Source organism: Prunus persica, chromosome G6 (genome assembly GCF_000346465.2).
Source record: "Prunus persica cultivar Lovell chromosome G6, Prunus_persica_NCBIv2, whole genome shotgun sequence".
NCBI classification, from domain to species: domain Eukaryota; kingdom Viridiplantae; phylum Streptophyta; class Magnoliopsida; order Rosales; family Rosaceae; genus Prunus; species Prunus persica.
Window position 1 is genome coordinate 6,253,509 of NC_034014.1, and position 12,107 is coordinate 6,265,615.

Genomic DNA, 12,107 nt, shown 5'->3' on the forward strand with positions numbered 1-12,107 from the left:
GACAAAATTGTACTATAGCAACCTCCATTTGGCTTATGAAAGAAGTTAGTCACTCTAAGGGACTAGACAATGCAAGTCTACAAATCATTATTTTATTTTTATTTTTATCTTTTATCATTATTATATTTTTATTTTTATCTTTTACATTTACTATTATATTTTATAGAAAGTATGTGAGAGAGTGGAGTGATATTTTATTATAAAAATTAAGTGGAACCCAATATACCTCTTTATTTTGAAGTAGGTAATATTGCCTTGTTGGGGAAAGTATGTATATTTTGCCTACATATTTGCCTCTTCCCTTGGAGCATGAAAATGCTGATGTGACAAGGCTAATGAGGTTTACCTACTCTTTTGTCTCTTCACTTGGAGATGCTCTTATAGCTTATACTATTTTAGGTATTCAAAAAATTATATTTATTGATTTATTAATAGTATAAAATACTATTAACATTTACAGAAAGAAACTTTAAAATGAAATGTAGATATAAAAAATGAAGAAAAAAAAAAGAAAAAAAAATCTCCTAACCCCTCCTCAATCTCATCCTCTCCTCCCTCCTACATAGCCCACCCTTGTGATGAAACTCAAAAAGAATTTGTAATGAAATGTTACCATAAATATCTAAATAAAAACAAGACAAGCATCCAAATAAAAACAGAACAAGTACATTTACTTCTAAATCTTCGACATTTTTTGTATAAATTGACGAGTAGTTATTATCTGCATAGGAGAAAAAAAGATATTGTGTAACCATAATTCATATGTTTATTTGCTTGATCTTAATTAGCAAACATAAGCATCAAACTATCTTTTACTCCCTTACTAACATTTTGATGCTTGTACAACAATCTACCAGCCAGTACACATTCACATTGTCAAGCCTCCCTTAGTTTTATATCATCCGGCAACCATCCTGTAACCATGCCATTTCACGTGGAAAGCGATGCCTTTTGTCATTGCAACCATTGCAGTCGCAGTGCCTCGAAGCTGACGCTGGAAATTATTGATAGCACAACTGAAGTTACCCGGGAAAATGAAAGGCTTCACCAATGCCAGCTAAAGGAAATAACCACACAGCCAACATTGGCACCATATAATGGAATTATGGAACTGTATGCTGTTTTCAGACGCAATGACTCCCCGCAGTTGCTAAAACGAGGGGTTATTGTGAGGGGGTTACAATGAGAAAGGTTTAGGGCATGGCCAGCTGGGATGTTGAAATATGACACGATGCGACAGTCCAAAAGGGCCCCACAGCCAACTCCAAGGATTTCTTTTCCGTCTTTACCTTCCAAACGCCAATAATATATACTTGTAGAGCGAGACTTCTTGTGACCTCTTTTAAAGGAAAAAAAAAAAAGAAAAGGAAAAACTTTCTTATACGGGAGATAGCACTGTTTACTTGGAAAATAGAAATGGGAGAATACCGAATCAATATTATATACGAATTGTCTACTACGCTGCCTACATACGAAAAGTCTCCAATTATATGCTTGGAAAATATGACAGCATCCAAGCAACTAACAGCTTTGTTTTAACATCAAGCTGATATCTATTTATTTATTTTATTTCTACAATAATGATCCAACATAATCCGAAAGGCACGAAAATAAATAACAAATCCCTCGTAGCACAGCAGCCTCTACAGATCAAAACCCACATCATGCCCTCCTTTACACAAAAACAATAGCAGACACTGATAGATAAACAATTCTCTTCAAAATAATAGCTTCTAGCTTTTTCTTCCTCCTTTCTTTTTTTAGAAAATACAAAACATTACCATCCCACCTAGTTACAGCACACACCCCACACCCCACACTCAAAAAATAATTGCACGAAATACTTTTTAATTCCAATCACTTCTCTGTTCTGAACTTTGCAAACACAATACAAATAGAAACTTAGAAGGAAAAAAAAGTTGTAAACTCATTAATATCCATTTTGTCATGTTAAACAGTTAGCGCAGTATAAAACTCCCCAAAAGGGTCAGATTTCATCCATTTAGTTGTGAGAGCAACAATCAAATATCCGTACAGCAGGGAGTTGAATACTCATCATCTGGATGATCAGCCGGTCCGAATTGACCATATACAGCAACCCGCAATACAAGCTTCACACCAAGCATTTATCACCCCCACCTGCAAATGCAAACAAAGTAGAAGCCCAACTAAATACAAGAAAATGCACATACCAGTAATTCACTCCAGCTTAAATCTAGCAAAGGGAAAAAAGGTGCGGGGACCCAAGAGGCAGGCATTCTTACTATCCTTCTTTTAAGTGAATTGGCATAGTGGCACTTGTAGAAACAGAACCGAACACTCGCATGACACAGGTTTGTTCAATGCACAACATGCTAACCATAATGTCTAAATCAAAGGAATATACAAATTATGTGCCTTTACGAGGGAGAGAAGAGGCTGGGAAGAAGAAAAGCAGCATTTAGTGGGAAGTGAAAACAAAAAGAGGAGAAAGCAGATGCACTACATGATGCAACAATAACCCTGCAAGCAATAATAGATCCACGCTTCTCTTTATGGCCATGCTAACAAACTAGAAAAATTAAAATATGTCCACATACAAAAACCTAAACAAGTAATTCATCCTTACCTGCAGGATTACAGACCCCAAAAGTTACAGGAGTTTGACCCTACATAAGGCTGCCGAGGCAAAGACCAGTTATGAGTCAGTCCCATCCTTGAGTACAAGGTCACACAACCACACAGCCCTCGATTCCTTTTGAACATTCCCCAACCATGCAAAGCTATCATTTTGCAATATTACATCCCAAATGTTCTGTTATACAGATCACCAGAACTGGGCATCCGAAACTTTGAATCTTCATAACCAGAATAATACTTGTTGAACCCTAGTCTATCATTTCTCAAGAGCTCTGCCATACCCAGAGTGCTTCCACCCTGAGCCTCATTCCACCCATCCCAGTGACCATTTGACATGACCCGGTTTCTAGACTGTTGTTGGAGGGACAATTGAGAAAAAGGGGATAGATTGCTGCTAGTCTGAGATTGATCCAAAAGCATCGAAGAAATTCCATAAGAATCATTGACGTGAGAAAAACCATCGCCGAAATCAGGAAATCTAACGTTTTGTTGTGGGGTGAGGGATCTTTGCATCAACAGTTGAAGCCTTGCATCATTTTCATAGGCACTTAACTGTGAAGGGAAGTTTGATCTCATTTCAAGGCCGGGGTTGTTAAGCCCACCTTGCAGTCGCCCTTTACCGACCGCCAATATAGCAGGATCCATAAACTCAATGTCCCCAGAGCTACCAATATTACCAGTTGCCTGAGGTTGATATGCATTTCTCAACAATGGGGAAGTATCATACAAATGATTCCCTGAGAAACAGGTAAAGAAATTAGCACTTAAACATCAGATGCATTAGAAAAAGTCAAATTAAAAGGTATTGTATATAACCAACCAGCCAGAGAGTCAAACTCCTGATCCACTCTCTCATGAGAAGTAAAGCCTGGTGGTGGTGCCCTGCTTGGCACAGAGAATCCAGGAGGAGCAGAAATTTGAGCCCTTGAAACCACTGAAAGATTTTAATAATGGTTAGAAACAAGACAAAGCATGAAAAACAACCCCCAGGCCAGCAAAGAAAATAAAGTGAAAACCCATTTAAAAACTGTTACTAATAATAATCACTGATCATAATAAACAAGAACTTTAAGCACAGAATTGAAAATTAATTGCGGTCATGAACCTATTAGATAATTCAAACTTCCGGAAACAAAAATAAAAAAGAAAGGTCTCACGAGCATGATTAAGTGACATGAGAGCGCAGATCATGCAAGGAATCATTTTAAAAAAATCTTGACTGCGTGCAACAAAATGTGAGGCACAGAAAAAAATGCATGCCGCTAAACACCAAGAAAGAACATAAACAAATTCCTACTAAGACCAATGGAAGGCAGCAAATACAACAAACCCCAATAGGTAATCGGCAGAAGAAGAAACAGTAACATAAAGCCAGTCAGTACTCACCAGAAAGCTTGTTAGAAGAAAAAGCTAAATGATTGCTGCCATGATTTTCAGGTTCTTCATAAGAGCTAGATGAAAAACCGTTTCCAATTCCAAGATTCTCCAAACCTAAATCTCTATTTTCAGAAAAACCATGGTGGAATGATTGGTTATTAGAAAACTGCCCAACGACATTCGGAGATGACTGTACATCGAATGCTTGATTTTTAGAATCCTCCTGTCTTGCAAAAGAGAATCTGGACTGATTGTTATTTTGTACTTTCCAAGGACTTGACATTTTGAGAGCTCCAGGCTGTCTATCAGTTTCACCCAATAATTTCGAAAAATGCTGTGGTGACGCTATTGAGTCATCCCAAGTGTCAAAGTCCATTGATAATATATTTGAGATTATGCTACTCTCTCCCTTGTCAACAGCAGCACTGAAATCCGCATTAGCTGCATCATCCAGGAATCTTCCACTGTGCTTCCCTGGGCCTTCATTTGGAAGCAGAAAGGAATGCTCCAACGGCCTCTCTGAACCAGAAGATCTGCTTACCAAGTTCTCAGGGTAACCATTAGATGTTACTGAAATACTGGATGAAGATAGAAGTGAACTGTCCCTCATTTTGTTATCAACAAATGGACGATCAACATTTGAATAAACTGCACCATAAGCTTCACTATGCAGCAATGGAGACCTAGAATGATTTGAAACATGGACCGCATTAGCCAAACTAGGCAAATATGTTGAACGACTCACTTCTGGATCCTTGAGTCTCTGATTGTCGAAAGATAGTACATCCTCTTCCACCTCAGAAGATGCATTTGGTACTAGTTGTGCTTGTGACTCTGATATCCAGTTGGATTGTTCCCTTGTAACACACACTGCATTAACAGCTGTCACAGCAGTTATTGGAGGTTCTCTGGACTGCTCAGCACAGTATTGCTGTAACCCTTGGTTCCGAGGCGATTTAATCACAGAATTATCAGAAAGTGAACTATTAGATCTGACTACACCAGAATGTTCTACCATGGAATTTCTATCAATGCCCATCAAAGGCATATCAGAGCATATGCTTTGGACCACTTCTTCAGTGGAAACAAGGTTTTCATTTTCATGACAGGAACTGTAAGATAGATGACTATGGTTGGTGGCATTGCTGATGCTTGGCTGCATGCTGCTATCTCTATCATTATCCTTGGTTGTTTGGGGGGAAGATAAAGGGCTGCTCCCATTCACAGAAGCAGGAGCTTCATCGGGTGCAGCAGGTTCGTCAGACAGGTCATTCTGACAATCCACGCCACTATTCTGTCTCACAATCTTCAATGATTCTGGTTTACCTTTAGCATGCATAGTCTGACTTTCATCATTTAATGCTGACCTCTTTCCTGCATCACTATGCAGTATAGAAGCCTGAGTAGTAGCAACCGCTGCTGAAGAAAATGGCAATGTGCAATTGACATCAGGTTTCTGTTTAGTATGTCCATTCGAATTTATTATATTTGTAGCTGGTGGTTGGCAATTTGAACCACGTGTTCCCCTGCAACGTGCACTCAGTACTTTTAGGATTGATTACAATCATAAAACAATGTAAAGGAAAAAATAATAAATAACCAGATACCATGAGGCTGCAGCTGGAAGAGCAATAGATCTACCAGAGCTTCCATTTGGAGGAGAACCTCTAAGAAGGCTTCCAGTATTCTGCCAGGTTAAAAACAAAATCAAAACAATAAGATATGACTCAAAACTGCAACTTATAACCGGCTAATATCAAACAACCACACAACCTAAACTTCATATTACCAACTATCTATAACTTTAACTTCACTTTAATATAGGTTTCCAGAATTCTTGTCGAATATTTCTAGACTATCCAGTATGAAAAAGATGTTCAAAGGAAAACAAGAACGCTCAAAATAAACAGCAACCAGAAATGATAGCAACCAGCTTATCCTTGCGATTCAATAACTTCCTGTAAAAAGAGCACAACCCGACAACTTCATATTACCAACTATCTATAACTTTAACTAAACTTTAATATAGGTTTCCAGAATTCTAGTCCAATATTTCTAAACTATCCAGTATGAAAAAGATGTTCAAAGTAAAACACAAACGCTCAAAATAAACAATAAGCAAACAGAAATGATAGCAACCAGCTTATCCTTGCAATTCCATAACTACCCAGGGAGATATGACACTTACACTAGAACCATTTTTAATAATTGGTCCTCCAGCAGAAGTAGAACTGCTGTTACAATAATCATCTAGTGGTGGAGGCAAAACACTCCCTGAACGCCGTTGCATACTGTTTGCAGTACCGGTAATTTGTTGTACCCTACTCCTTCAGGAAACCATTATCCAAATTAATTAATCATCCAACGAAAACACCACCCAAAGTTTAAAAAAATGCAGACAGCGCAAGAAAAAGCCTATTTAAATGACAACATACGAAAAATTTGAACTATATTAAAGCATTTAATGTATGATAAATTTCTTTAACCTTCATCTCCACAACCATCTATCATTAATGTTCACGACCATCTTTGGGATGGATTTATCAGTCCTAAGGCCAACTATATCCTTCCAAATAATCCAACACAGAGAATGCTTATCATTACTCTAGACAACATGATAAGCATCAAGCTGAAGAAAGGCTATTATGCACATTGAAGAGCTTGGGTTACAATTCCTGGCTCATTGGAAGTGCTATAGGTTTGGCAGAGTTCATACACACTGTGCCTCACCAACTGTATTTTTGTAGGAAAAAAATGCTTCTTGAGGAAAAAGAAAGATCGTTGAACACCCAAGGCTCATCTCATTAGCCTAGGTTTTGGCGAATGAAGCCATAATAAACACCTCTTCCAAAACCTCCCGATAATTTATTACAATCAACAAGGGCAGCAATAATGCAGTACACGGATCATTTGAAAAAGAATGGCCAGGTTGGCGAACTAAATACCTAGTGTATGCAGAAATTATTTCATCTTTAGTGAAACTGTCCTCCTGAGACCCAACCTCATGCAGATACAAACAATCAGGATTGGTGCAAGGCTGGAAAGAACAAAAGTCAGTCCTCAAATAGATTCTTTAAAATTTAATACAACTACAATAGAGAAATTTTATAAACCAGGTAGACCAAGTAATGATTCATACCACATTTCTCAGCCATGCATGACAATACTTTGTGGTCCCGAAGCATGCCCTGAAACATACATATAAGGGATTATTATACCAACGACTCTATGCTGAAAAATCATGCAATTCATTAATGAGAGAACAAATATAAACATGCATGTACCTCAGCGATCTACCATCCAAGAGGAACCCATGTACATTTTGAATACAACGAACCGCTTCCTCTTCTTTCGAGTAAGTAATATATCTGAGCACAAGGAACCATTATGAAACCAACACTAAGCACACAATGGCAATCAGAAGATCGCAACAAGCTTAATGCTATGCTACGCTGGAGTCAAATGAAAGGTGAATGTGTAAAATATCAATAAGAAAATTAACAAGCAACAATCACCATCACATGGCCGTAAACAAGAAAATTAACATAAACTGCATACAAACTTTTGAGCTAATTATAAAAACAGTGGTATCCAGCTGTATAAAAACATCTCTCCAACGAGCATAAGGAAATGAAAAAAAAAATTACCAAACCAATTCTCTATGAACAGGTTTACTTACACACTACATGTATTGTTTGGAAATTGCTGAATGATACCAGCTGCAGTTCGGGACATAGAAACTTTTAAAACCTTCCCATACTGACCAAAATATTCTCTGCGCTGCAGAAGCTGCATAAGAGATGCATTAAATTAGTGAGCCTCTACAAGCCAAAACAGAAAGATGCCAGACACAGAGAGAGAGAGAGAGCCTACATCTTCATCTGCCAGATTAAGAGGCAACCCAACTATGTAAACAAGGTTCCTTTGAATCACTCGCACACTGCTGAGCTGCTTCCGTCCTTCAGTCGATTTAACCTTTGCCTTCTGAGACTTCATCTTTTTCTCGGTATTGATTTCAGCCACCAATCTGTGGGGCAAAAGTTAAAGAAAAAGGTCCAAGCAATTACAACAACAGTTGCTACTTATCTAATTAAAAATTGATGTGGCTATCTATCGGATGCAAAAAAATTATGGTACACAGAAAAACAACCTCTCGCACTTTCCAGCCGTCCCTACAATCTTTTCCTTATCATAAGGAGTGCGGCATGCAGGACACCGCCCCTCTGTCTCATCCTTCTCAGCCATGTCCATTATGTGGTGCCAACACCAAACACATATCTGTGATCAAGTAGAGAATTTCAGAATTCAGCAGAACTAAGAATAAAGTCCACGCAAAAGTTATAACTTTCAAGGTGCACAAACATAAATACAAAGATTCACAATTAACAAAAACCAAACACACAAACCGAATTATCCCAAATATTTGACTGCCTGTCAGGGGCATACATATTGATTCTGAACAAAGCCACCACACACTGACACACAGTTCAATACCCTGCACTCTAATATCCCAAAAGAAAACTCTACTATCATGTCTAACGCTATGTTCTGTAAAGAGACCCAGATAGGAGAGCAGGAAACGAGAGTTTATCCTTCATTTGGTAGGAAGGAGAATAAAAGGAAAAGGAGCCCCCTGGGCCCAACAAACCAAATCTGTCCAACTTTGAAAGGAACAAAGGAGGGAGACAAGAGACACCTTTGATAATTGTACTCTTTTTCCTCGACCCAGCTACTAAAGCAAGGGGAAAGGAACCCTCTGGACCAAACTAACTAAATCTGTCCAAATTTGAAAGGATCATAGGAGGGAGGCAAAGAGAAACTTTCGATACTTTTACTCTGTCCTCAATCCAACTACTCAATGGTTTATACACAGAAAATTTTTTTTTTTGTCCCTTTCCTCTGAACAAGTGAGGGTACATTTTGTCTTCCAATCACTTTATCCTTCCCTTATGATTTTATCCTGTCCATCCATCCTACCAAACAATTGTAAGAGATTAATTGTGGTGAAGAAAACTTTTTCTATTTCTCCAACAGTGGGCAAAGGCAGATTTCCATCAGTGAATCAGGATGTCGGCTATACACAGGAATATTGGGTTCCTAGAAACAGTCACACCACTGAAGCTTTCTCAATTAAAGCCATTAAATAAATAAAAAAAGACACTTCCCAAGTTTGAAAAGGAGGAACAACTGACGTTCCAAAAAAATATTCTAGAGAAGCATAAGACAATATGTGGAACAAAACCAGTACTGAACCAACCTGGACCCAATCTAGAAGAGTCAAATGTTAATACCTTTTTCATTGGTATTGACGGTTGACTATAAAGAGACTCAATTCTATGCTTTGCTTTGCAATGATGAAAAATTATCTTATACTACCCATAGGTTTTGCCACTATTCTTCGTAACTTGCAAACTCAATACCAAATCCACATAGAACTGTTTCAATAATATGGCAGGAAGAAAATAAATTCATAGAAGTGCCCAAATAAGTTGAAGAGTGCACAGGATATGTCACGTAACCAAATAGATTAGGATTGCAAACTTTCAGTAGCAACGAACAGTCCATGGGAAGTGATTAGTTGAATGACTAATCATGCGGTTCGAAATTCAAATCAAAAGCACTATGTAGACAAAATAGGAACAACTATCCACCAAACCTCCCCCCAACCCACAGAGAGACAAAGGTAAGTTAGTGTCCCAGACCTCATAACCGCATTTACATGGCTTCAATTGCTGATCTGTCAAATCCATCTCCTCCGCGCAAAGAGGACAAGTCTTTTCTCCCTGGTCACTCATGATTACCCTAAAAAAATTCAAACATAAAGTGTAAAAAGTAAATAAACACAATGCACAAGATTAAAGCATTAATCTTAATAGGTATGCGCATACAGATAAGAAACAGAAGGAAAAAAAACTTCGAAATTGCAAAATAAAATCCAAATGCTCGACTTAAACCTGAGCAAACAATGCTTGAAAATATTAAAAACAAAAGAGATGTTAGAAATATAAATAACAGATGTGCCATTTTATGAGGAAACTAACAATGACATGAGCCTAAAAGAAGAACTCAAACATAAAAAACAATTCAGAATTTCCTGTATTTCCTTTTTCCTACTAAAAACTAGGCAGAAAACAGAAAATGTGGTAGCTCAAAATCGCCAGTATGCATTTATTTAATTTAATATACAAATGCAGCTCAATAGCAATTTTTTTCACATCATGATAGCATATTCACATTAGTCATTCACTTATCGACATTCACATTACGGAAACAGCCACATACAAGTAACAATTATTTAAAGTAAAATTAAAAAATGACAAAACCCTAGAAAAATCTCAATCACAATAAAACGAACCAAAAAATTGAGCTTGCACCAGTCTGGAAAAGCCCCAAACTGAAACCCTAAAAGCCCAATCATTTCAGCAACCGCCAGCAGTACATTAACAAATTCAAAACCCAAAATCAGCTCCCAAGACACAAAACAGATCAAAATCGTAGGCAAAGCAGATCAAAATCAAACATCATTAACAACAAATATATTGAAAAAATACATATTTATTATCAAAATTAAAGTAAAAACCGGTAATTAAAAACCTAATCGGAATCGTTGACATGCAACAGAAGGAATCAAAGGCAAGGATGTGAATGGAGGTCAATCAGACGGCAACAGCCTCCGAGTAATTAAACAAAGTAAACTGATTTGAAATCAAAATTGAAAATTCAGTCTCGTACAAAATAGATTAAATTAATTAGGGATCTGGAGGATGAAAGAAATTGATCGGACGGACAAATTAGGGCTAGAGAAGAGAGAGAAGAGATAGCAGAGAAGAGGAGACTTACAGTTGGGGATCGAGAAGAAGAGGACGAAGCTGTGAGAGGATGAGATTGTGGTGTGAGGATCGCAACGCAGAGAGAGAGAGAGAGAGAGAGAGAGAGAGAGAGCCACAATAAGAGGGGGTGCCTTTTAAGAGAGATGGAGAGAAGGGCCTGTTTGGATGGGTTATTTGGCTGCTCTGCGCGTCGCTGTCAATTAAATATAAACGAGTTCCACATAATGCCCTTGGATTTTGGTAAAACTACCAACATGTAACCTTTCCTTTGTGGCCTGGCCAACGTTGGCTCTTTTGTTTTTGCTCTTATTTTTCCGGTTTTGTCGACTTTCGGGAACTCGCTTCTTCTTCTAATAACGTATCTGGCCCTATTGGATTAATGTATTTTTCCGGTCTTGTACACGTATATTTCTTTTCTTTTTTGAATTTAATTAGGTGGTGTATTGGAAGTTTGCCAAGTAAATATTTGGGTTTTATCCACCCAATAAGATTCTATAATTATTTTGTTTATATTTCTGCCTCTTGGGGTGTTAGGAAAATAAATTATGACCGTTGGATTTCTTTTCTATCAAAATTTCAAGAAAAAGAATCATCTCATGAGCTTAGAAGATGTTACCCTTAATATTGACGCAAATTTAAATGTAATTAACATTATGGATAATATTGATGTGCACATACGAAAATAAGAATGACATTAATTGAATTGAAGGAATGTAGACTAAAATTATGAGTTTGGAATGAGGATTAGTGATTTCAGACGTATTCATTTAATCATTTTGTGTATGCTTATGTAATTTGACTTTAAGGGATGACATTTACTCTGACAGATTATGCAAATCCATCAACAATCTGGTGGCTGGCAAGAATAATTTAAGTTGCCCTATGGATGTATTTCTCTCTGCGTGTTTGTTTAATGAAACATCCTTTTCGACAGCAACCAAAAAAAAAAAATATATATATATATATATATATATACATATATAGTGGATAAGAATGTAAAACTTTACATTCCCATACGGTGTGATCCAAAATTAAAATTTCATATTTCCATTCATGCAGGATTGAGCTCGTTAATAATTTTTACAGAGTTATTCTTTATGCATTCTTTTCAACTAGCTCTGCCAATTGGTTTTCTTTTTTATTTTATTTTTAATTATTTTATTTTATTTTAGAATTGAGAAAATATTAAATTTATTATCTGATTTTGTTTTTAATTTTAATTTTTGTAGTAGGAAAAATATAAATTGACCATATTATCCTCATTTAATTAATAATTTTAAT

The 12,107-nt window shown here is 37.0% G+C and overlaps 1 protein-coding gene across 3 annotated transcripts; it reads right to left on the reverse strand.

Annotated features, from left to right (window-relative positions):
- On the reverse strand, nucleotides 1,517-10,957 carry LOC18775447. Of its 3 annotated transcripts, XM_020566623.1 has the most exons (15): nucleotides 10,837-10,932; nucleotides 9,699-9,798; nucleotides 8,147-8,274; nucleotides 7,870-8,023; nucleotides 7,676-7,785; nucleotides 7,281-7,364; nucleotides 7,136-7,184; nucleotides 6,942-7,033; nucleotides 6,185-6,323; nucleotides 5,604-5,683; nucleotides 4,006-5,522; nucleotides 3,440-3,553; nucleotides 2,609-3,356; nucleotides 2,265-2,418; nucleotides 1,517-2,139 (listed from the first exon to the last, which is right to left on the reverse strand). In XM_020566623.1, exons 2-13 carry the CDS (start codon nucleotides 9,789-9,791, stop codon nucleotides 2,779-2,781), a joined length of 3,138 nt encoding a protein of 1,045 aa, XP_020422212.1. In that variant the 5' UTR covers nucleotides 9,792-9,798; nucleotides 10,837-10,932; the 3' UTR covers nucleotides 1,517-2,139; nucleotides 2,265-2,418; nucleotides 2,609-2,778. The 3 variants fall into 3 exon arrangements, with proteins under 3 accessions (XP_020422212.1, XP_020422215.1, XP_020422213.1); XM_020566626.1 differs by lacking the exon at nucleotides 2,265-2,418 and having other exon boundaries at nucleotides 10,837-10,957; XM_020566624.1 differs by lacking the exon at nucleotides 2,265-2,418 and having other exon boundaries at nucleotides 6,185-6,317.